General features: G+C 36.2%; 1 protein-coding gene across 1 annotated transcript in view; it reads left to right on the top strand.

Moving 5' to 3' along the window:
- LOC126236239 (ATP-binding cassette sub-family C member 4-like) overlaps positions 1–27,818 on the top strand; it is a 293,140-nt gene that overhangs the window by 163,616 nt on the left and 101,706 nt on the right. The window contains exons 7-11 of the mRNA XM_049945381.1: positions 4,110–4,248; positions 4,423–4,533; positions 18,334–18,564; positions 25,508–25,794; positions 27,205–27,388. Of these exons, the coding sequence (XP_049801338.1) occupies positions 4,110–4,248; positions 4,423–4,533; positions 18,334–18,564; positions 25,508–25,794; positions 27,205–27,388 (952 nt within the window). The remainder of the gene's footprint in view (positions 1–4,109; positions 4,249–4,422; positions 4,534–18,333; positions 18,565–25,507; positions 25,795–27,204; positions 27,389–27,818) is intronic.

Below are 27,818 nucleotides of genomic sequence, written 5' to 3'. Positions count from 1 at the left end.
TTCCCTGTTAGTCCTGTCTCGTACGTGTCCCATAGACATGAGCAACATTCTAGAACCAGTTGCATGAGTGATTTGTAAGCATTAGCAAACTCCTTTGTAGACTGATTGCATTTCCATAGTATTCTATCAATAAACTGAAGTCTACCACTTGCTTTACCCATGACTTAACCTATATGATCTTTCCGTTTCGTATCCCTATAAAGTGTTACACCCAGGTATTTTTATGAGTTGGCCAATTCCAACAGTGACTCATTGGTATTAGTCATAGGATACTGCAATTTTCGATTTGTGAAGTGCCATTCTGAACATTTATAACAAGTTGAGAGTCTCTGCACCATGTTGAAATCTTATCAAGATCTGACTGAATATTTGTGCAGCTTCTTTCAGATAGTACTTCGTTATAGATATCTGCATGATCTGCTGCAAGCTGATTTTACTATCAATATCGTGTGAAAGGTCATTGATATACAATATGAACAGCAAGGATTCCAACACACTTCTTTGGGGCACAACTGGAGTTACTTCTACATCTGACGATGACTCTCCATCCAAGGTAACATACTGTGTGTTCCCGACCAAAAAGTCCTCAATCCAGTCGCAAATTTCACTTGATACACCATATGATCATACTTCTGACAATAAGCGGAGGTGCTTTTTGGAAATCAAGAAATACTGCATTTACCTGTTTACCTTGATCCTTAATGTTACACTTATGTGAGAAAAGTGTGAGTTGGGTTTCACATGATCAATATTTCAGAAATGGAGAAGGTCATTCTGTTCAACATACCTCATTATATATGAGCTCATAATATGTTCTAAGATTCTACAACAAATCAGAGTCAAGGATATTGGATGGTAGTTTTGTGGATTTCTTCTACTGCCCTTCTTGTAGAGGAGTGTGACCTATGCCTTTTTCCAAGGTCTGGGCACGGATTTTTGTTCAAGTGATCTACAAATAGATTAAGGCTAGAAGAGGGGCTAACTCAGCTGCAAATACAGTATACAATTTGACATGGATTCCATTGAGGCCTGGAGCTTTGTTCAATTTTAACTACTTCAGCTGTTTCTCAATGCAACCGATACTATTACTTATTTCATTCATCTTTCCAGTGGTGTGAGGACTAAAATGGGGCAATTCTGGATTTTCCTTTCCAATGGGACATTTGAAAACGGAGTTGGGCACTTCAGCTTTTCAGCTTTTGCTTTACTACCCTCAATTTCAGTTCTTGTCTCATTTACTAGGGACTGGACACTGGCTTTGATACCACTAACAGTCATTCCCAAACAACTGGCTTAGATCATATCTTACTGGCCGCAAGCAAGTAGTAGAAAGACAATGAGATATGTTAATAAATCAACCAGACATTATTATGGTTACAAAGATGTAAATTATCCTTTTTTAATAGATGAAAATTACCTAGCATTAATCAAACAGTGTCGTAGCAGTATCCAGTTTGCAGATTACACAAGCCATTTAGTCAGTTGGAAGCAACCAGAAATGTTACAGACAACACTATCCGAGACATTAACTAATGTTGTGAACTGCCAAAACAAACTAATAATAAATAAAGGTATAACAGTAGCATTAAATTTTCATAATGTTAAGAGAAACAGTGAAGAGAATATAAAAATGCGGATATCAAACACAGATATTGCAAGTGTAGTGAATACAAAAGTTTTGGGATCTGGCTGTACGATAACCTTAGATGGCATACTCACATTGATAATATACCATATACTATTTAATAAGAGTGCTTGAAAACTGTTGTCATAAGGACTGTCTAATGATTGTTTATTGTGCTAAATAAATGTAAATGTCATGTGATTAGGGCCTCCCTTCGGGTAGACCATTCGCCGGGTGCAAGTCTTTCTATTTCACACCACTTCGGCGACTTACACGTCGATGGGGATGAAATGATGATGATTAGGACAATGCAACACCCAGTCCCTGAGCGGAGAAAATCTCTGACCCAGCGGGGAATTGAACCCGGGCCCTTAGGATTGACATTCTGTCGCACTGACCACTCAGGTACCAGGGTGGACTGTTGTGCTAATATACCCTTTATTTTGAAGTTTGGGGCCACTTTCTTGGATAATTTATCATCCTGCCTAAAACTCTTCTGGATGCGTAAAAGGGTAGAGAAAATCGTGGCTAGAATAAAAAAAGATCAAACCTTGCAGACCACTATTTAAAATGATGAGGATTCTTCCTCTTCCATGTATTTACATCTTTGAAAGTACTCTGTTCATTAAGAAATATGCAGTAACAAATCCTAATGTGCCCCTCAAAAATGAAAATATGCATCAACATAACACAAGACAGAAAACTAACATGCTTCAAATAAAAACCAATTTGCGTCAAAAAAGAACATTATACCGTGGTAAAATTATTTACGATAATCTGCCAAAAGAAATGAAAGTAATAACTGATCTAAGAAATTTAAACCTGTATGAAAAGAACGTCTGTTTATGCATTGCCTCTATAGTCTAGAAGAGTTCCTTCAAAACCTTTGAGAGTCTAAAAAAGTTAATGTTACACTTATAAGCCACATTGTTTATCATTTACAAAAACATTGTGCAAATGTGACTATCTACTTGTAGCGTGTAGGCTAAAGACTATATCCATTAACATTAGTTTATTCACATTTTCAGTTGTAATTTTCTAGCTAAAATAGTTTAATTGTAAGTTAGAGATGAAAAAATGTATTAATTATTGTAAACATGAAGATATTTGCACTGATTGTCCAATATCTGATGTGCTGTGCTCTACATGTTAGATTTACTGGACCAAATAAATACAATAAAATACAATACAGTACACTTATGGAGTACACCATTTTGTTACAGAAGTAACAAAGAACAGTTTTCTGTGGGAATTTTTTCACCGTCTTCTCTTTGTCTACCATCCAGGTGTCTTAAAAATTATGATGAATGCAACATATTTTTGTAATGTTTTCATAAAAATCAAGATTTGTGTCGAGAGATTGGTGTAATATGCTCCACAATTACTGTGAAGAATGCTTAAAGATCACAACAATTTGTGAGCTCTACATAGTCTGTAAATGAAAACTTATTTCGCGTATGGCAAATTCCGTTTTTGAATAAGGCCTTAACTCAAGTTCTGATGAACTTAATTCTTCAGTACGAACACACATATATGGCATTGCTGTCCACTGTGTGTCATCTCGTAAACAACTTATATCAGGACTGTTTAAAATGTTTTGTGAAAATCACATCCAACAATTTGTATTTTTAAATGTATAAAAAAGGTTGAAGGTATTTCCACAATTCATCACATATATCTCTTATTTATCAGTGAGTGAGTAAGAAAGCATATTCGTCAAACTCAGCAAAGGAAATATTGATCCTTCAGATTTAAGTCAGCAGAAATAGGAAATAAAAAAAATAAAAAAGAAACTACAGTGTGGTGGTAGACTGTAAAAATCATGCCACCTTCGTGATGCACGCTGCATAAATATCACTGAAATTTGCATGTCCCACCTGCTTGAAATTTAAAAAATGTAGGTGTTTTTAAGCTCCTCATGTAGTTCACTTGTTCGCAATATTGTAGGCATAATTCCGAAAGTTAATAAATTCTTTTCTGTGGATAGGAGTTACTATACTCAAATTGTTTCTTGTGGATGATCTATGATGAATAAATTTCTAACTGAAGTGTTTGCTACTGCTTCACCATCTTGCATCATAATTGTCACCTTTCAACATAACCTAACATCATCATTATATTATGGGATGAAGCTTGTAAGTGGAATCAGTAGGTTCAATTGATTCCCAATACAAGCCTATTGGTTATCTGCAGTATAAAACATCAAATACAATGGAAACTGTGAAAATGGAACTGTCATTCCAGAAACAAATGGTTAGGAATCTAATAAAGTTACTGTACTTACAGGAAACTCTTGGTGACACTATTTCATATAGGTACCATCAAATAAACTGTATAACATTCTGAGTAAAATGTATTTATCAAATTAAGGGCTGCAAAAGTGAGTGAGAATTTAAAAATGGGTATTTAGAAAATTTATGTTGCCATGTCACTATGACTGGAGTGTAATCATTCTGAAGTATTCAGAAAAGATTTTCTTTTCCAGGCTGGAGATGATAGTTATCCTGAAAACTTCTTATATTCGAGGTATTTTTATGAGTTTCAATCTATGTACAACTCGCTTGGCCTTGTGTTGTGCATTGGTCACATTTGTACAGCTGGGAAATGAATTGACGGCAAACAAGGTAATTTCTTTTAATGATCAAACTCAGAATCAATGAAGTTACTTAACATTGTTTTTTTATAGACTAGGGAAGAATTTTTTTTTCTGAAAGTACCTGTACATCATTTGTATTAAATTTATAATGTGCATCAAATACATATACATTAAACAAATGTGACTTGTGTTGTCTTTTCAGATATTTGTTGTTCTCACATACTTCAACATTCTTGCACAGTTAATGTCCATGGTTTTTGTAAGAGGAGTGGCAGAATTAGCTGAAGCTGTAGTTTCTGTCAGACGTATTCAGGTAACAACTTAATTTGTTGTCTTCCTCACAGATTTTAAGCAGATGTAGAAATATTTGTATAGGCTTGTGTTTGCTTCAATGTTTACTTTAATTGTAAATACAACAGAATAAGACAAAACAATGAAATGTCTCTTGCTGCTCCACGCATGTGCAACAGGTTGCAGAAATCTGTACCATACACCACTGCTGCAATCACTCACCTCCACCGTGCCACACATGAGAGATTTATCAAGAAAGTTCAACAAATACTATGAACACCACTGTTCCAAGAAATATTTCAAAGGAAAATAATAATGTTTAGCAGCAGTTGCAGTTGATGTCCATATCCTACAAATACTTGCAAGAAATAAATTAAAAAGAAATGGAATAGGAATTTATTTTGAAACACTTTTTATGGGAACTGAGGGTTACTTTGCAGAATATATTACATTTTTCACAGACTCCAACTGGGTTGTGTACATCTTACCAGTGATCCAATACAATTTGTTTCTCCTTTATTAGTCCTCAGTTCCTTTTTCATTTATTAGTCTTATACTCCGAGTTTAATGGCAACTATTTACACAGGGGTTTTGCAATCTCAGTTTATATGGTAATATTATCAATAGAAGCACTGCTGATTACCATAACTCTTGTTATTAATTGTATGAGAGAAATTAGATTTGTGTGAAATGACAAGGTACTTGGGTACAACTGTACAATATATTTGCCCCGTACATATACAATGAAGAACAAAAGAAACTGGTCACCTGCCGAATATCATGTAGGGCCCCTGTGAGCATGCAGAAGTGCTGCAACATGACATGGTATGGACTCGACTAATGTTTGAACTAGTGCTGGAGGGAACTGACACCATGAATCCTGCATGGTTGTCCATAAATCTGTAACAGTACAAGTGGGTGGAGATCTCTCCTGAACAGCATGTTGCAAGGCATCCGAGATATGCTAAATAATGTTCATGTCTGGGAAGTTTGGTGGCCAGCAGAAGTGTTTAAACTCACAAAGGTGTTCCTGGAGCCACTCCGCAGCAGTTCTGGATATGTGGGATGCCCAAGTCCTACAGAATGCAAAATGGACATGAATGGATGCAGGTGATGAGACAGGTTGCTTACATACATGTCACCTGCAAGAGTCATATGTAGATTTGTCAGAGGTTCCATATCACTCCAACGGTACACTCCCACACCATTACAGGGCCTCCATCAGCTTTAACAGTCTCCTCTTGGCATGCAGGATCCATATTCATGAGGTTGTCTCCATACCTGTACACATCCATCCACTCGATACAATTAGAAACAAGGCTTGCCCAACCATGCAACATGTTTCCAGTCATCAACAGTCCAATGTCATTGTTGACTGGTCCAGGCAAGGTGTAAAACTTTGTGTCATGCAGTCATCAAGGGTACACAAGTGGGCCTTCTGCTCTGAAAGCTGATATCAATGATGTTTCGTTGAATGGTTCGCACACTGACATTTGTTGATGGCCCAGCATCGAAATCTGCAGCAATCTGCGGAAGGGTTGCACTTCTGTCACACTGAATGAATCTCTTCAGTCATTGTTGGTCCCGTTCTTGCAGGATCGTTTTCCGGCCACAGCAATGTTAGAGATTTGATGTTGTATCGGATTCCTGATACTCACGGTACACTTGTGAAATGGTCGTATGGGATAATCCCTACTTCATAGCTACCTCAGAGATGCTGTGTCCCATTGCTTGCTTGCTGACTATAACACCATGTTCAAACTCTCTTAAATCTCGATATTCTGATATTGTGGCATCAGTAACCAAGATAACAACTACACTAGACACTTGTCCTATGTAGGCATCGCTGACCACAGCACCTTATTCTGCCTGTTTAAAGATCTCTGTATTTGAATACGCTTGCCTATACCAGTTTCTTTGGCGCTTCAGTGTAAATTAAAATGTCAACTTAATATTATGGTGTGCCATTCTGTTTAGAACTTAAAAGCTTTAAGAATGCATTAAATGTTTCAAAAATAACTCAAAATCAGCAGATGGACCTCAGTGCATCATTATTATTACTGTGTACTAACCATCACTTCTACATCTACTGCACATGCTTCAGAATGCTAAATGCTGTATAATTGGAAGAAGTATTTTCTATCACTTCTAAGTATGAATGGAATCCCTGGCCTGAGCTTCACTTCCCAGAATTTTTGTGGTCTATGAAGAACTATAAATTGTAACATAAGGTTCTTACTCAAAGAGGGCAAAATGAAGTGAAACAAAGCTACAGAACCATGCTTAATAACTAGACAAACAAGTTACAGCCCTGCTGCCATACATCATTGCTAAACAGCTGGGCAGCCTTGTAGCACACACGAATCAAATTTGAAATTGATCATATTGCCTGGGATTTACATGTGACCAGTGACTGATCACTACTATTTGCCCACACACACTTGTGATATACAAAGTGATCAATTGCTTTTGTGATTGATTGATACAGTCTCCTGCTCATCTATGGGACCCTTTAAATAGAAGAAGCTGGATCAGTCTAAGAGGAACATAATAGAACAAATCTTGAGTAGAACTATTGAGAAATGACAATTTCTTCCAAGGAGAATAATCATTTGAGCTTGCCAGGAATGGCACAGGGAAAAATAAGTCATTAAGAAATCTTAAACATGGGTTTGGTGAAGATATGGAACCTCTGACAAATCTACATATGACTCTTGCAGGTGACATGTATGTAAGCAACCTGTCTCATCACCTGCATCCATTCATGTCCATTTTGCATTCTGTAGGACTTGGGCATCCCACATATCCAGAACTGCTGCGGAGTGGCTCCAGGAACACCTTTGTGAGTTTAAACACTTCTGCTGGCCACCAAACTTCCCAGACATGAACATTATTTAGCATATCTCGGATGCCTTGCAACATGCTGTTCAGGAGAGATCTCCACCCACTTGTACTGTTACAGATTTATGGACAACCGTGCAGGATTCATGGTGTCAGTTCCCTCCAGCACTAGTTCAAACATTAGTCGAGTCCATACCATGTCATGTTGCAGCACTTCTGCATGCTCACAGGGGCCCTACATGATATTCGGCAGGTGACCAGTTTCTTTTGTTCTTTATTGTATATGTACGGGGCAAATATATTGTACAGTAGTTTTTATAATTTGTGACCCAGAAACTATCAAAAATTATAAAAACTACTGTGTTATATTAAGAAAAGTGATTAAAAAATCCAGGAGTATGTGTATCATGTCTGAAATCAGCAACTCTGATAATAAAATTAAAACAATTTGGAATATTATTAAAAGAGAAACAGGTCAACCAAGAGCAGAGGAAGACAGTATTACCAGCAAATTGAATGAAAACTTTACGAACAAAAAGTCAGAAGTTGAAAATATTTTTAATAATCATTTTCTAAATGTTGTGGATATAGTAGGATCCAGGTGTTCATTAGAAGATGCTAGGCTGTTAATGGAAGAGGCCATACCTATGCAATTTGATACGATTGAAATCTCACCCACTTCTCCCTCTGAAATTAGGATAATAATAAACTTGCTTAAAAGCAAAAACTCACATGGAATTGATGGCATTTCCAGCAAAATACTAAAAGCTTGTTCTCAACAGATAAGCAAGATTCTCAGCCACCTGTGTAATAGCTCTCTGGAACAGGGTATTTTCCCTGATAGACTGAAATATGCTATTGTTATACCTTTGCATAAAAAAGGGGATAGATCTGATGTCAACAATTACCGTCCAATCTCCCTTCTAACAGCTTTATCCAAAATTTTTGAGAAAGTAATGTATTCAAGAGTAGCTTCACATGTCTGTAAAAATGAAGTACTAACAAAATGTCAGTTTGGTTTCCAGAAAGGTTTTTCAACAGAAAATGCCATATATGCTTTCACCAGTCAAATTTTGAATGATCTGAATAACCGAACACCACCCATTGGAATTTTTTTGTGATCTCTCAAAGGCTTTTTATTGTGTAAATCATGAAATTCTGCTAGACAAGCTCAAGTATTGTGGCATGAGTGGGACAGTGCACAAATGGTTTAATTCGTACCTAACTGGAAGAGTGCAGAAAGTTGAAATAAGTAGTTCTCGTAACATGCAAAGATCAGCACATTCCTCAAACTGGGGAACTATCAAGAATGGGGTTCCACAAGGGTCAGTCTTGGGTCCTTTGTTGTTCTTATTATATATTAATGACTTGCCATTCTATATTCATGAAGAGGCAAAGTTAGTTCTCTTTGCTGATGATACAAGTATAGTAATCACACCTGACAAACAAGAATTAACTGATGAAATTGTCAATACTGTCTTTCAGAAAATTACTAAGTGATTCCTTGTAAACGGACTCTCACTGAATTTTGATAAGACACAGTACATACAGTTCCGTACAGTGAATGGTATGACGCCATTAATAAATATAGACCTTAATCAGAAGCATATAGCTAAGGTAGAATATTCCAAATTTTTAGGTGTGTCCATTGATGAGAGATTAAATTGGAAGAAACACATTGATGATCTGCTGAAACGTTTGAGTTCAGCTACTTATGCAATAAGGGTCATTGCAAATTTTGGCGATATTCATCTGAGTAAATTAGCTTACTATGCCTATTTTCACTCATTGCTTTCATATGGCATCATATTTTGGGGTAATTCATCACTGAGGAATAAAGTATTTATTGCACAAAAGCGTGTAATCAGAATAATAGCTGGAGTCCACCCAAGATCATCCTGCAGACATTTATTTAAGGATCTAGGGATATTCACAGTAGCTTCTCAGTATATATACTCTCTTATGAAATTTGTTATTAACAACCAAACCCAATTCAAAAGTAATAGCAGTGTGCATAGCTACAATACTAGGAGAAAGGATGATCTTCACTATTCAAGATTAAATCTAACTTTGGCACAGAAAGGGGTGAATTATACTGGCACTAAAGTCTTTGGTCACTTACCAAATACTATCAAAAGTCTGACAGATAACCAACAAGTATTTAAGAAGAAATTAAAAGAATTTCTGAATGACAACTCCTTCTACTCCATAGAGGAATTTTTAGATATAAATTAAGAAAAAAAGAAAAAAATACATTAAAAAATAAAAAAATAAAAAATAAAGAAAAACAAAAAAACACAAAAAAATAAAGTTGTTATATTAACTTAAGTATGTTGTTAAATTAACCTAATTATGTCATGTATTGGAAAATTCGACTCGTTCCACATCATTACGAAATATCATATTCATGATCCATGGAACTAGTATTAATCTAATCTAATCTAAGCACGAGAAGTGCAGATGACAAATATAGGATTTCGTAACTACATATAGAGAAGATGAAATATAAATTTAAGAATTCAGAAAATTAAAGACAAAGATCAGATAGATAGAGCTAATAAGGAAAGCAAGTCTGCATGAAGATAAATAGTGTTGAAAGAAAAGATGGAATGTAACATAACAGTACAAGTTGAGATAGATTCTTTATTCAGATTTATAGGTTACTATAAAATGTTTAGCTGTTCACTAAAATTTTGGGGTTGATCAATGTTGGGAAGATCATAAATGATGATACAGGTACTCCAAATAACTCCAGTAATAAAATGTGCAGTATGATGCTTATTGTTATGGATGCTTCATGGATCAGAAATCAGTGCTCATTTTCTTTTATGGGGAGCTTCTTGTGATCAGCTTGAAAATTCTGGTACTTTGGGAAAGGAATGGTACAATACTCTTAATTTTTTATTCCATTGGCATGCTTTCAAGATGTACTGTTTTTTTAACAGGTGTGCCAATTAACATAAAAATTGGTTAAAGGAAAGGTTGCAGGAAAGCATACAGTCCAAAAGGCATGTTTTAAATTTGGCTTTCTGAAAGTGGTAATCATAAAGAGACCTGAGGACATTTAAAGGCCAACGTTTTAGTGCATGATACATGGAATTTGAAATTGCCTTGATGAAGCTGATTCACAAAATACAATTTCAGCAAACAGTAGGTTTTGAAAGACATATTTTCAGTATTTTAATGAAACATGTTTCATTGATGCTGCAAAGGGAAGAGGGGTCTGTTCATACTAGCAAGTAATTTGGATAGAATAATTCATTGTTTAGTAATGTATTAATAAGATTGGGCTGTACAAACTATGTTTTACTTATATGCCTCTAAAAACTACTGTGAGAAGGTAATCTATTACTTATTGAAGTCCACAGCTGAAATGAGTTATTTGTATGAGAACATTTTCCCTACAAAATATGGGTGGCTACACACAATAAAATAATGTGAAAAAATTACATGTGGAGAAAACAGGAAATACAATGGCAGCTAGACCATTAATGGATATTATATTAGCAAACGTTTAGGCCAAGTGACTTATAGGACTGTGTAATGGAAGAGAAAAGTATCCCTTATAGACACATTTCTGAAGGGATAATCTAAATCAAGATTTCACAAGAAATGAACTGTATTAGTTGAAGTGAAGTGATACATATAAACTGCTGTTCATTCCAGAGATGGAATAATGGTATCCCTACCAATATATAAGATTATATAATGGTTTGTATGTATGAACAAGACTTTGGCTTCAGAAGAGTCATACTTTGTGATGAAGAAAGACAGAAGTGTAGTACTCTTTGCAACCACAATTATTCAGGCAAGAATTGTATCCTCAGGACATTGGTTTTAAGAAGAATATAGTGAAACCCTATAATAATAGTCAACAGAATGCCACTCTGAAGTGGCTGTCATTGGAGAAACTGTTTTTAGCTGTAAAATCCCCAAAGGTTCAGTAAAAGATGTAATTTGGCTCTTAAGCAGCTGGAATTATGGGTTTACTAAAATATTTCAATGTTGATTTTCTGAAAGAGTCAGATAGAAAGCTTGAACTTGAAGTATTACTTGGTTCTTTCAATTTGACATCAGTTACTGATTTTCCTATTCGGGTGGTACAGGAAAGCAGCACACTGATAGATAATGTTTTCGTAGACCAAGATAAATTTAATCAAATAAAAACTTTTCCTGTAAGAATGGTCTGTCTGACCATGATGCACAGCTAGTTACAGTATATGATATAGCTCCATACAGTAATACAAAACAGTCCTCCAAAATAGTGTGTTCCATTAATGATTTAACAATTCAAAATTTTAGGGAAAGCTTGCAACAGTTACACTGGGATGAGGTGTACAGGGAACATGACGCTAATTTAAAATTTAACCTATTTCATGATGCCTTTGTGAGTATGTTTGAAAACAGTTTCCCTAAGAAAACAGTGAAATATAATTGTAAGAAACCATGTAAAAAACCATGGCTTACTAAAGGGATAAAAATATCTTGTAAACCGAAGAGGGAACTTATATCTTGTAGCTAGGAGGAGTAATGATCCCGAAACAGTGAAGCATGACAAAAACTAATGCATATTAAGAAAAGTTATTAAAAAGTCCAGAAGTATGTGAATTGTGTCTGAGATTAGCACATCTGATAATAAAATTAAAATAATTTGGAATATTGTGAAAAGGGAAACAGGGCAACTGAGAGCACAGGAAGACTGTATTTCTATCAAACACAATGATAAGTTTGCTAACAAGAAGTCAGAAGTAGAAAACAGTTTTAATAATCATTTTTAAGTGTTGTAGAGAAAATAGGTTCCAGCTATTCATTAGAAAATGCAAGGCAGTATATGGAAGAGGCAGTACCTACGCAATTTGATAAAATTGAAATTCAACCCACCTCTCCTACTGAAATTACGAAAATAATAAATTCACTCAAAAGTAAAAGCTCACTTGGAATTGTTGGCATTTCCAACAGAGTACTAAAAGCTTGTTCCCAACAAATAAGTAGAATTCTCAGCCACATATGTAGTAACTCGCTGAAACAGGGAATTTTTCCAGATAGACTGAAATATGCTATGGTTAAACCATTGCATAAAAAAGGGGATAGATCTGATGCTAACAACTACTGCCCAATCTTTTCAACAGAAAATGCTATATATGCTTTCACTGATCAAATATTAAATGCAATGAATAACCGAACATAACCCATTGTGATATTTTGTGATCTCTCAAAGGCTTTTGATTGTGTGAATCATGAAATTCTTCTTGATAAGCTTAAGTATTGTGGTATGAGTAGGACAGTGCACAAATGGTTTAATTCATACTTAACTGGAAGAATGCAGAAGTTTGAAATTAACAGTACAGATAGTCTACAAAAACCTGCAGAGTCCCCTAACTGGGGAGGTGTTAAGAATGGTGTCCCACAGGATTCAATCTTGGGTCCCTTATTGTTCTTAATGTATATTAACGACTTGCCACTCTATATTCATGAAGATGCAAAGTTAGTTCTTTTTGCTGATGATACAAGTATAATAATCACACCTAAGAAGCAAAAATCAACTGGGGAAATTGCAAATAATGTATTTCAGAAAATTATTAAGTGGTTCTCTGCAACTGGACTCCCACTAAATTTTGAGAAAACACAGGTTATACAAATGAGTACAGCATAACACCATTGATAAATATAGACTGGGAATCATGTTGCTAAGGCAGAATACTCAAAATTTATGGGTGTGTGCATTGATGAGAAATTGAATTGGAAGGAACACATCGATGATCTGCTGAAACGGTTAGGTTCAGCTACTTATGCTATTAGGGTTACTGCAAATTTTAGTGATAAACATATCAGTAAATTAGCCTACTATGCCTATTTTCATTCACTGCTTTCATGTGGCGTCATATTTTGGGGCAATTCGTCATTAAGAGAGAAAGTATTCATTGCACAAAAGCATGTAATCACAATAATAGTTGGAGCCCACCCAAGATCACCTTCCAGACATTTATTTAAGGAACTCGGGATATTCACAGTACCTTCGCAGTACATATATTCACTTACGAAATTTGTCGTTAATAATCCATCCCAATTAAAAATAATAGCAAAGTGCATAGCTACAGCACTAGAAGAAAGGATGATATTCACTATTCTGGATTAAATCTCACTTTGGCACTGAAAGGGGTGAATTATGCAGCCACAAAAATCTGTGGTCATTTGGCAAATAGTATTAAAAGTCTGACAGATAGCCAACTAATATTTGAAAGCAAATTAAAAGAATTTCTGAATGACAACTCATTCTACTCAATAGATGAATTCTTAGGTATGAAGTGATAATTGAAAAAATTAATTAATTAATTAACCTTCCGTCGGGCGCGGCTGTTCAAATTGATACACCTCAAAGTTTACAGTAAATTATTTGTCAACGAGTGGCAGCACTGACGCCTACTCGCTAGTAGCTAGCCTTTTCTGAACGCTTGTCATTGTTGTGTGCTTCAATGTCGATACAACTGCTCTGTTGTCGATATATGTGCTGATTGATCAGTTTGATGCACTGCGCCTGTTCGTGTTGCATTTCAACAATTCATTTCCTTGGTTATCAACATAGCTTAGTAAGTATTACAATGTTAATATACAATGAGTAATGCACTTATTTTCTTTTTGGACCGTTTAATCGTCAGTTAAGAATGTTTGAGTATCCAGTATCAAATTGATACACTGCGCCTGACTGCGTTATTTTATAGGAATTTTATCATTTTAGGTGTGAGACACTTGATCATGGCAGGCTACAGTAAGACGTACAACCTCCTTGATCCAAATCATGTTGCAGAAATACAAAAAAATGTTGTTCGAAGAGGATAATGATGAAGTTAAAGAGGATTCTGAAGATGAAGTAGACACAGATTGTGATGACGCAGTTGAAGTTCGGCAGGAAGATTCAGAAACAGAGGAAAATGACAGTGAAAATGACGAGGAAGTACTTGAAGAAAGCCAGCATTATTATACTGGAAGGGAAAAAGAGACAAAATGGAATAAAGTTCCACCATCGCAGAGAGTACGTTTCTGGGCCCACAATATTATTCGAAAGTTACCTGGTCCTGTAGGTGCGGCGAAAGCATTGAGAACGCCTTTGGAATGTTGGAATTGCCTCATAGATGATGACATTTTGTCGATTATAGTTCTGTATACCAATCAGTATGTTGAGAGCATCAAAGCTTCTTTTCAGTGAGAGAGAGATGTAAAACCTATAGATGTTATTGAATTAAAAGCTTTCATTGGTCTTCTGATTTTGGCTGGTGTTAACAAAAGTAACAGACAAAGCTTAGAAGATCTGTGGGGAAGTGATGGGGATGGAATTGAAAAATTTCATCTCGTTATGAACATAAAACGTTTCAAATTCATCATGCAGTGCCTTAGATTTGACAATCGTGTGACTCGCGATGAAAGGAGAAAATTAGACAAGATAACAGTGAATCGGGAAATATTTTCTCTGTTTGTACAGAATTGCCAGAAATCCTACACCCTCGGAGAAAACATTACAGTAGATGAGAAACTTGAAGTATTCTGTGGAAGTTGCAGTTTTCACCAATACATACCTAGCAAACCAAACAAATATGGAATTAAGATATATGCTCTTGTGGATTCCCAAGTATTTTATCTCTATAATCTGGAAATATACACTGGGCTGCAGCCAGAAGGATTGTACCACGTTAGCAATAAACCTTCAGATGTTGTTCTGCGACTATGAGAACCAATTTATTAGTCAGGTCGAAATGTGACAGCAGACAATTGGTTTACTAGTATTGGTTTGATAGAAGAGCTAAGAAGAAAAAAATCTTTCTTTTGTCGGGACGATGAAGAAAAACAAGCGTGAGATTCCTCTGGAGTTTGCTACCAGTAAAGGCAGGGCTGTCCATAGTTCACTTTTTGGCTTCAAGAAAGGCTGTACTCTAGTTTCCTACGTTCCTAAAAAGGGGAAGTGTGTTATCTTGGCATCAAGTTTGCATGAAGATAATTCAGTAGATGCTGACACTGGAGATAAAACGAAGCGATCCATTGTAACATTTTACAATAGCACCAAAGGTAGAGTCGACACTACAGAAAAGTTGACCGCTTCATACAATGTAGCAAGAAATGTGTGCCGTTGGCCCATGGTCATATTTTTTGCAATGATCAATATGAGTGGAATCAATTCACAAGTAATTTACTATGGCAACAACGAGAATTTTATCCGAAGAAAAGGATTCCTGAAGCAACTCTCACATGCGTTAGTTCTACCTCACTTGGTTCGTAGATGCTTGGACACCTCAGGGATTCACAGAGATCTTCAACTGTGGCTACAACAATATAGGCCAACGTGTGAAGAAGAAGCAGAAGACACAAGTAGAAACGAAGAACAAGGGACTGGGATCAAGAGGAAAAGCTGTAATACCTGCACAGAAAAAAAAGACTGACAAAATATTGTTGCAAAATGTGTCAGAAGCCTATCTGTTTAATACACATTGAACCTCTTTGCTCTGAATGCGTAAAAATTCCGCATTTGTTACCACAGTCAAAAAGTGATGATGAAACAAATGAATGAGTTGTAATATCATTGTTGTTCTGCTCCAGTGTCATAATAGCCTTTCTGTAAAGATAATTGTCGTTTGTAATGTGTTTTATTAGTGAAATATAATAAAGAAGCAAATGAAAAAGCGACGTTTTTATCATTTGTTACTAAAGCCCAACATTGACAATAAGAAATCTGGATGATGAATATTTCTACTGCAGTTGTGCTCGTATGTCATCTTTCTTTCTTTAAATACATTTGGCACTTACAATATGTTTTGTGAACAGAATTTAATAAACGATCACGTGAATAAATGGTGTGATCAATTTGATACACCGCGCCCGATCTCGCTGCAACAAACACCGCGCCTGACAGAAGGTTAATTAATTAATTTGTGTAAAGAAAACTTGCGTTAAAGTGACACATTCCACATCATTACGAAATGTCGTATTTATGATCTATGGAACAAGGATTAATGGCTGTCTGTATGTATGTATGTATCACCCTTTTTGGGCAGCTGATAAGGATGAGGCCAAAGGGTATTAGGGATTTCAGTTTATGTGGGATGAGCGAACAGTGATTTGTTGGTCACTAGTACACTGTGAGGTAGACTTTGTGACTGCTGTGTAGCCCACATAATTGACAACAGTGGATAATATGAGGTATACTTATTTATTTTCTCATTCAACCAGGGATCATCTCATAATGATAAATGACTTGTCATCATAATATAATGAAAATAGATAGATCGGAAAATGCATTCACACAAATTATATTTTTATGGGGATAGGGTTGGTGGTTAGCCATGGCCTAACTGAAAGAATTGTCCCAACATTTATCTCAAATGATTTAGGAAATTGTAAATGAAGATGGCCAAGCAGAGCAGACTCACTCCTCCTGAATATGAGATCAGTGCCATAACAACAGGACTTGGCTGGTCCCTGCTGTAATCATTCAACAACATCATTACCTGTAAGAGACTGGTGATGTACTTAATTTCTGAGAATTATGAGTTTTTAATGTATAACATGTACTGTTTGTTTTATAATGACAGAAAGGTAGCAAGTGGAAAAGAATTCAAAGTTAATAATGGAAGGTGAAATAATATGAGGATATGGTAAACACACTATGTGATCCAAAGTATCCGGACACCCCCAAAACTGTATGTTTTTCATATTAGGTGCATTTTGCTGCCATCTACTGGTAGGTACTCCATATCTGTGATCTCAGTAGTCATTAGACATCATGAGGGAGTGGAATGAGGCACTGTGCAGAACTCATGGACTTCGAATGTGGTCATGTGATTGGGTGTCACTTGTATCATACGTCTGTACATGAGATTTTCACACTCCTAAACATCCCTAGGTCCACTGTTTCCGATGTGATAGTGACGTGGAAATGTGAAGGGACACGTACAGCACAAAAGCGTACCGGTCGACCACATCTGTTGATGAGATTGTGATGTGTAATAGGCAGACATCTATCCAGACCATCACACAAGAATTCCAAACTGCATCAGGATCCACTGCAAGTACTATGACATTTAGACGGGAGGTGAGAAAACTTGGATTTCATGGTCAGGCGGCTGCTCATAAGCCACACATCATGCCAGTAAATGCCAAACAACGCTTACTTGGTGTAAGAAGCGTAAACATTGGACGATTGAACAGGTCAAAACCTTTGGGTGGAGTGATGAATCACAGTACACAATGTGGCGACCCGATGGCAGGGTATTGGTATGGCGAATGCCCGGTGAATGTCATCTGTCAGCGTGTTAGTGCCAACAGTATAATTCGGAGGCGGTGGTGTTATGATGTGCTCATGTTTTTCATGGAGGGGGCTTGCATGCCTTGTTGTTTTGCTTGGCACTATCACTGCACAGACCTACATTGATGTTTTAAGCACCTTTTAAGCACTTTTGAAGAGCAATTCGGGGATGGCGACTGCATCTTTCAACACGATCAAGCACCTGTTCATAATGGACGACTTGTGGCAGAATGGTTACATGACAAATTTGTGGCAGAATGGTTACATGACAATAACATTCCTGTATTGGACTAGCCTGCACAGATTCCTGACCTGAATCCTCTAGGACACCTTTGGGATGTTCTGAAAAGCTGACTTCATGCCAGGCCTCATCAACCGACATCAGTACCTCTCCACAGTGCAGCACTCCATGAAGAATGAGCTACCATTCCCCAAGAAACCTTCCAGCACCTGACAGAACGTATGCCTGCGAGAGTGGAAGTTGTCATCAAGGCTAAAGGCGTGCCAACATCATACTGAATTCCATGATTATCGATGAAGGGTGCCTCAATGTTGTAAGTCATTTTCAGCCACGTGTCTGGATACTTTTGATCACATAGTGTATGAGACATGCGCCCTGTTATGGAATTACAGAGTGGCAGAGAAATCTTTCTAGTTTAATTGCTTAAGAGATGTTATTTTTTCTATTAGGCATTCCTTTTGAATGAAGAATTAATTGAGACAAGAACCTCAACCATTTTGGCTGTAAATAATGTGAATCATGAAGACAACAAAGAGTTAAAGGGAGAGATAGCAGTTAGTTTGGAACACGTCTCTGCTAAATGGACAGAAACTCTCACCAACAATACTTTGGATGATGTAAACTTGAGAGTTTATAAGGGTGAACTGCTTGGAGTTGTGGGCCCTGTTGGATCTGGCAAGGTATGTTGCTATTCTGTGCTTTCAATAATAGTAACAGCTAATGATGTTCTGTCTTTACAATTAAAATAGTGAATCCAGTGAATGATCTAATATCTGGTTTAAGGTCTACTGGTTTATTTTCGCTTCACTGAGTTATAGTACTTTTAATGGCCTCTGAATAGTTATTCACAAACCACATATTCCCAACTGTTTGTACTTCATTCACATGCAGTACATACATAGCTGAAGAGTTGTGTACGTATAGTTTGTAGATACCTATCCTGAGATTACGTCCGTTGATGACTATGCCATGTTAATTGTGTGTAGGAGATGATGATTTCTATTTTATACTACTTATAAAGATGATGTGTCCACATCCATGGTGTACTTGAGAATGAACACATGCTAGTCTTAACAAAGTTCCTTTGTAAATTAACAACCTTGTGGAAACTATTGTGGGAACAACAATTCACAAAAAAATGCAAATAATCTTAATTACACAAACTTTGTTGATTCACTAGGAAAACAGTTGCGACACATAATGAGGATACACATTACTTCAAAAACAGAGGTAACAAAGGTAAATAACGTGAATCATGAAGACAACAAAGAGTTAAAGGGAGAGATAGCATTTTCATTTTCAATTTTAGTCTTCAGCTAATCACGTCATCTCTTCTGGAGAGTGGAGCTCCTGGGACGAATGAATATTCATGCTACATGCCCTGCCTTGGTGCAGACTGGCTATTAAAGGGAAGAAACTGCAAAGATACCTGTGGAGGCTTGTCCAGCAATGGCCTTGTCAGCGGTTACGTAAGTTGTCATAGGTGTTGGGTGTGCATGTTTATCTGGTGACAGTGGAGAGTAGACAGCCTGTGTGTGAAGCAAGATAGGCATCAGTTGATGATGGCTGCCCAACTTTCAATGTCATCCATATAAAGCAAATGGTTGAAGGAAACCTGGCTCGTTTTGAAGTTCATGTGTTTTAGTAACAATAAAGAGAATCTCAAGTTGTTTTGTTGGTGTGACATAGGGTAACAGACTGGACCTGTCTGTTTATTTGCTGTGTGATCATCATCACAAGTGTCCTGCACTAAAAGAAGGGGTGATGCCTGCAGGATGTCAAAATGAGAAATAATCCTTTTCATGTTCTTTCTTTCCTTCACACCAATGTACTGTCCATAAACACTCTCATTGTTGATTCAGAGTTGAGTCTCCGTATGGGTGTCAATGTGAAAATTATACAGAAAATCTGCTCCAAGAATTGGTTCACCGACATCCACAATCAGAAAAGTCTGCTGGAAATTCTTCTAGAAACCCAAACTCACCACCTCAATGCGTTGTCAAAAAATAGGTATCTTCAAGTTATTAGTGGCAGTGAGCCAGGATGCAACAGAAGACTGGTCTTCAGACTTTTCCAGTGGATATAGACTGATGTCTGATCCCAAGTAGATTAAATATCTTTGGGACACACACACTTTCTGGATGTATAAGTGATGTCGTGTACCAACTTTGTGATCCATGGTTTGTCAAGTTGATGTGACAAGAAGAGTCACATGTCCAATAGTAGTAAGGGATTTGTCTTCTTGAGAACAATTGTTATGAGTCAGGAACAATTGTTATGAGCCAATGTCTTATCATGTAATATGGTAGATATTTCAGTTGTTGCAGTGGTAGAGTATCATTGCACATTATGGTGACCTATCATGCCTACACTACCATGTTGGCAATTACACAAAGGTGTGCATTCTGAAGCCAACCGTTCAGAGTGGGAATGATACCAACACTGTCATAAGTGTGTGCTGATATCATGGCAGGCACTGGATTGTGCGATAGGCTCAAGAATACTGGGACTTGCTGGAAGTTGCCTGGAGTGTTATTTGCAGCCATAGCACACTTGACCAAAAAAAGGCAGCTGTTTAATCAACAAAGAATGAGATTTTCACTCTGCAGCGGAGTGTGCACTGATATGAAACTTCCTGGCAGATTAAAACTGTGTGCTGGACTGAGACTCAAACTCGGGACCTTTGTCTTTCGTGGGCACATATTCTACCATCTCAGCTATCCAAGCATGACTCACGTCAAGTCCTCACAGCTTTACTTCCACCAGTACCTCGTCTCCTACTTTCCAAACTTTACAGAATCTCGCCCTCAAACCTTTCGCATGGTGAAGTGAAAAATTTTTCATGTGGCGTAGAAGATGCAATGCAGTTTTTGGAAAATTGTCCACAAGCTGCAAATCACATAAAGTGTCTGGTACATGTCCCAAATTTATTGCTACTGTTGGAATGGTAGTCACTTTCTCAGAATTACGATCGACTGTCATGGTGAAGTGGTGTGTATGGTGCTGTCCTCACATTTAATGTGTTTTTTCATCCACCATGCCCTCTGTTGAGTCACTACATGCGAGAACAACAATCCACATAAATGTGTGACCTGTTTTAGTTACACATACATTTTAATGATTCACTAGGAAAATACATGCGACACACGGTGAGGATACATATTATATGTAGGTGTAAGCTGTAATTTTGATGTAACACAGACACAGAGATCATTTGAATCCAGAACTGGAGATATTCCACATTTGTGTTTTCTCTTAGTCGTCGACTAATCACTTTACCACACTTTGTCATTATTAAAATGTTGGTTCAGTTTGGAGATAATTTTTCTATTGATTCTGTGCTACTGATTTTTTTCTTTCAGTTTCATTTGTTCTTTTTTATAAACTTTCTGAATTTTGTGTTCTAAACACTTTTTTTTATTCATTCTCATGTCCTCCTTATATTTCAAAAACATGTTCTTGATTTTAAAGGAAAAAAAATAATTACACTGTCATTTTACCAGAGAAAGTCATTTCCTCACCCATCATCTCAGATTTTGATGGAATTTTGTTTATTTGTTCTACTGACGGAGAAAAATAAATATGGCAAGTTTTTAGCATTTTCATCTCTCACTCTTTCATTTTAAAGATCTTCAACATTTAAAAGTTTTGTTCTTGACATTGCAATGGCACAAAATCCTTGCTAATATTTTGAAAATAAATTACTATTTTTTTATCATCCAAACTATGTGAAATTTCATTGTTATTCACCATATAGTGTAAGGATTGCGAGGTGTGAGAAAGATGTATCTTACATCTTTTTTTGTATTTTATTTAGTAAAAAACACAATTCACCATTACATTAAATATCACATAAAGGAAAAGAGATAATCCTTAATATCTTTTTTGCAAAATAATTCTCAGAGCATAGAGTGTCACTTGCAGTATGAGGAGTCAAATCTCACCTATAGTCACCTTTTTTAAGTGTTGTCATCTTTTGTTGCCTTTTTAAATTTTTGCCACATTTTTTTACCTTTTTGATCTTTTATGAAGAAAATAAGTTACTTATTTTTGTGTCTAGTTCCTGTATTCATGTTCATTCATTTAACTTTTTAAAATGCTCACATGATGAAAGTAGATAAAATCTAACCTGTAGAGCATCTACGATTTGGGATAGACTGTACCTGTTTGGTCTTTTTTAAATATTTTGCACAACTGTTATTACTAGTGTCAAATATTCCTCTATTACAACTGCTTCTATTTTTGTGCCATATTCTAATTTTACTGTAGTAATAAAAGTGGTGCTGTGATAGACTGTTCAGTTTTGAAAATAAAGTTTTCGAGTTGTACAAAATGAAAATTCTGTAGTGACTGGCTTGAAAAGGCAGTTAGTTAGAAAAGAAAAGTCTTTGCATGGGGGAAACTGTTAGTGACAGTGAACTATTTTGCATTGTGTGTTTTTGTTGTATTAATTTTGATAGAAAAGGTTTTCAGGCAATTTTTAACCACTCACTTTTGACAGAACATAGGTGTAACTTTGAGATTAAATGTGGATGACATCAGTAATATTTAGAACTTTTAGATCAGACACATGCTTTGTATGTGTGTCAACAATATATATGTTAAGCACCAAGGAAAGTTCTACCATGGCTGAATTTATTTACATTTGCTCTGGATATTTGTAATTTTTTTAAGGTCTTTCCTGATAGTGTTACAGAACATTTTTCACTTTTGACAAATGAGATAGCTATTCATAAAACTGATGGTCTGATGCCATATTCCTGGAACAAATGATAGAAGAAGCATGTTCATAGAATTGATAGAAGAACCATGTTCATCATATTGCAGATTGAGCTATGATAAAACGACCATTTTTAAAGATAAAAAAGAATTACAAACAACCACTACACTTTGGTCAGAGAGTAATTATTGCATAACAATGTGTCACCTAAGAACATGATTAATGGTAAGGCAGATGATGAAACGTTAAATGAGAAATTATGTGAAGTACTTTGTGAAGCCAACTTCTCCCAAAATAACTTCCATCTGATCTTCACATTCATCCAGTTTACTAAACTTTTCAGTTACTTGTCTGATATCAACTAGTCATTCAAGAAGAAGCAGGTAATCCTCAATTCAAAAAATGTTTAAAGTATGTGATCAGATGGGGATCAGATGGACCTAACATCAATAAGAATTATTTAGGCTTTTAGATACTGATGTCCAGGAGATCTGAGGCGGACAACTTATAAACACCAGAACTTGCAACATTCATACCATGTGTAATGCCTGTGTAAAGGCTTTGGAGTGTTTATGTGAAGAAACATCCAAATTTGTGGTCAATATATACAATTTTTTTGACAGTTGGCCACTTTACTGAGACGAATTTAAAGGAATTCAATCTAATTTTAAAATTCTGCGCCTTAAGTTTTTGAGGCCTACAACGACAAGGTGCTTTACTTTAGGACCTTCAGCCAAGAGTAGTTTGGAACAGTGGGATGGTATTCAGTATAACTTTCTTAAGCATGTACCTCTATAAGCGAATTCTGCTACTGTTTAGTCCAAACCCTACAATCCCTCCCATAAAAGCAGAACTTCATTTCATCTGCAGAACTATTCAATAAGTTCACAGTCAAAAGCTAAACACTTTCAGTTCACAAGTTACATACAGAAACAGAAAACATACTTTAAACATTTTTGGATTGAGGATTACCTGCTTCCTCTTGAACGACTAGCTGATATCAGACAAGTAACTGAAAAGCTTAGTAAACTCGATGAATGTGAAGAGCTGTGGTTTCTAAAGATTACCCAAAAACATTACGTTGCCACTCACAAACATGTGATGGAAAAGATGTGCTTGTTGAGTGCACCACTGAAAAATCTTACGTTATTAGACTGCAAAGAAAGAATAAAGACCATAAGCTGTAGTGGCGTGTTACAAATTGCAAAAATGATTACTTATTACACAAGTAGACAGCCCTACAGTTTGAAAAAGATATCCCAGCTTTGGATGACAAAGGTATTGACAATTATAGGTAGCAGCACATCTCATAAAGACTCACCATCCATAGATTTAAAATTATCCAAATGTTTCAAACCTTGTTAAGGCTTCTCTTACATTGTCCCATGGAAATGTGGACACAGAAAGATGTTCCATTCTGAAGCATAAATTAGGAGAAGACAAGGCAGCAATGACTGGAAGATTTTTTGAACAAACGGTGGAAACTCTGGGTAGGAATACCAACAGTGTAGGAAAAGATGGAATGGTACTTACCATAAAAATGACATGTTAAGTTGCAGACAGACAGATTTTTTAAACTGTGTTTGACTCTGAGGAATGCTTTGGGATCTTGCACCATTTTCTTTCTGTGTCCATTGACTCACAGCACATTCGGTATGCACATAAAGCACATGTAAATTATGCTGCTTATAAGGAAAAATGTGAAAGGAAAAGTAAAACTGAATTAAAAGAAAAAGAGGAACAAAACCAAAGGCACCATGGAGAGAAGTTTAAAGAGATCAATAATGTGAAAAAAAATCAGTTGAGTGTGAGACAGCTGCTCTGAAAGAAAAAAAAAAAACATTAACTATCTAAGGAGACACAAGAACTTATATCTCAAGCTCTCTATCAAAAATGATTTCAAGGGAGCAAAATTGGCTTGCCGGGGTGGCCAAACGGTTCTAGGTGCTACAGTCTGGAACCACACGACTGCTACTGTCACAGGTTCGAATCCTGCCTCGGGCATGAATGTGTGTGATGTCCTTAGGTTAGTTAGTTTTAAGTAGTTCTAAGTTCTGTTGTTAACCCTATGCTTGAGAAAATGAATTTAACAGGGTTTGTGCTCTTTTTTTCCCCGCAAACAGATTATATTTTCAATTTTTTTTTCTCGGGAACCTGAAGTAAACCACTAAGATTTCAAAGGCACTGAACAAATAGAAGTGATCTGCCACAAAAACGAATCAGAGAAAGATAAAAGCTACATTTTTGTATGTTTAAATAACTGCATAGGGAGTATGAATGAATAAAGTGTCATCTAAATCTGGGATGGTGGATGAGGTCGCCTGTGTAACTTGACATGAAATGACCTCATTGTTAATCCAGAAAACTGCCTTGACATTCAACAGATTTTTTAAATATTTTTATTTCTTAATTTTCGTTTGTAATGTATATATTACTGCAGTAAATAGACACAATTAAATTCTGTTATGTATTGTAACTTGAATTAATGTGTTTCTGTTATAGTTTACTGGCCATGTGCCTAGAAAGTAAATTACTGGAAATGTTTTTCACATCTCCTTTTAGTTTGTTCAAGCAGAAAAATTATAAATCAGACAGTGAATTACATATAATTGCTCTTGGAACTTTTAGAGCCTTCCTCACAGAGGAAGATGGATAGCTTGAGAGAGTTTGGAAAGGAGACCCAAGGTTGAGAGAGATTCATCTATTGTGTCTCAAAGTGAGAGTCAAAATTCCTGGTTGTGATAGATGCTTAATATGTTTTAGTATTTCAATTCAATTAAGTACATCCAAAACAAATATATTTGTATGTGAGGTGTGTAACATTCTGAAAGGAAAGGGTTTTTTCAGTAGAGTTCTATTTAGATGTTACTGCAAAAGAATTCATTACTATTTATGTATTTCAGAGTTCTCTTCTGCAAGCAATATTAGGGGAGTTACCTCTAAAGGAGGGATCACTAAATACAACAGGAAAGTTTTCATATGCATCCCAAGAGCCTTGGGTCTTTGCAGCAACAGTGCGCCAGAATATACTGTTTGGTCTTCCTTATGACAAAGTGCGATACAAACAAGTCATACATGCATGTGCCCTGCAACGTGACTTGGAACTTTTACCTCAAGGAGATCTCACAGTGGTTGGAGAAAGAGGAACATCGCTCTCAGGAGGACAGAAAGCTCGAGTTAATCTGGCCAGGTAAAATGCTTTGCTCTTATAATTGTCTGCTGATGATGAGTATTAAGTTTAAAACCTAACACTGAAATGAGATACACATACATATGTGGGTACTTGTGTATATATGGAACTTATGGTGAAATTTCAACGCCAAACTTGGTGTACATATGACTTACTATATTAACAAAATTGTGATGGGCATAAGAAACTGTTAAGCACTACTATGAGTAGGGATGGGAATGGGTTCCTGTGTAAATAAGCATAGCTCATGAATCCCTGGAGCAGTTGTAATGAAACATAAGGCTTTAACTATCCGTTTTGTGTGCACACTGCTTCATAGTTCATGATGAAGTTTGTGCTTGATTTAGCCACTAGAGGCCATCCAGCTTGTTAATATGACAGCAGTTATGTGTGCAGCCTCCCAGCTGCAACCCTGTCGGAACCAATGTCAATGAAGGTGGTAGTGCAAGGCTCCTCTAGCCACTTTTGTGTTGCTAATTGTATTGTACCTTGGCTTCCATGTGTGTGTACTGTTCGAGCAATAAATTACAGTGTTCTTGCATTAGAACACATGATATACATAAGACTTATTGTATGGAGGAAAATATGCTTTGATGTGGTGTGAGTGATCAGGCATGATAATAGTTGCATAAAAAACATTGGATTATAATCAAACAAGATCTCTCTGAAAGGATTATAATGCTGCCGAACACTCATTTCATCGCATAATTAATTTAAGAATTAAAATTACAGGATGTTGTTGAAGTTGGGTAAAATATGCAAGAATTTAACTATAAAATGGCTTGATAGAATTTAAGTTGTTGATTTATTAGTGCCAGTCTGAGGAGCCTGTGTTGTCAGAGTAACCCATTATCTAGTATTTGCTGATTTAAGTGGAATGTGCTTCTTTAATGAATTTTCTGTTAACAAATTACTAAGCCATAACCTAGCTTAACGTTGCTAGTATGGACTATTTATCTGTTGTACTTATTATTGTAAAATTAGAAATAATATGTTGCTTTCCTTCTGTAGGTAACTTTCCAGCAATGCTGACAGACAAATTTTCTTGATAATTGTTCTATGATGTTGAGTGTAGGACAACATTTTACTATTGTACTTATTCAGTGTGAGGCTTATTTACCTTTTCATTACATTTTTGTTCTTTTTCTCTGCTTTTCTTGCATACAAATAACTTAATTCTGAGATGATTGTGTTGATAAATAGTGGTTAGGTTTCCAAATAGAACAACTATGATATAGAATATTACACAGTAGAAAATGCCTAACTTTCATATGAGCTTCTTTTTGTCTGATTTCCTCAATAGAAGCTAAATTACAAAAATAAGGATATTGTGACTGATTGTGATTTCTCCTGTTCTTGTAGCAATAAAGCTGTTGTTACCCACATGATGTATTCAGTAACGTGTTTCAGGGCAGTATATCGTGAGGTTGACATATATCTTTTGGATGATCCTCTCTCAGCAGTGGACACCCATGTTGGCAAGCATTTATTTGAAGAATGCATCAGCAAATTCTTACGTAATAAAACCCGAATACTGGTCACACATCAAATTCAAAACCTGCCAGACACTGACCGTGTTATCGTCATCAATAATGTAAGTTATAATTAAAAATAACATCAGTATGTCATGGCCATTCATGTCAACTGCAGACAATACTAATACATATTTAGTATTTCAGTCATTCCTTCCTAAAGGACATTTATTCATTAATGTATAAAACGTTATGCTCTAGAAATGAATGTCTCATGTGATGTTTTTAGTGACCCTATCAACCTTTTTCTTCTCTCCCTCCCCTTGCTCCTCCTCCTCCTCCTCCTTCTCCTCTCTCTCTCTCTCTCTCTCTCTCTCTCTCTCTCTCTCTCTCTCTCTCTCTCTCTCCCTCCCTGTCTTTTTATTTTATTTTGCTATTATGTGGTGAATTGTACTGAAGTGCATCAAGTTGCTAGCTCCACATTGCTACAGTAAGCCTCACTCAGTTATTGTGGGGATTTATCACAAAAGAAGTCAGTGCCATAAAACTGGC

This window comes from Schistocerca nitens, chromosome 2, assembly GCF_023898315.1.
Source record: "Schistocerca nitens isolate TAMUIC-IGC-003100 chromosome 2, iqSchNite1.1, whole genome shotgun sequence".
NCBI classification, from domain to species: domain Eukaryota; kingdom Metazoa; phylum Arthropoda; class Insecta; order Orthoptera; family Acrididae; genus Schistocerca; species Schistocerca nitens.
This window is presented reverse-complemented; position numbering and strand designations above follow the sequence as displayed.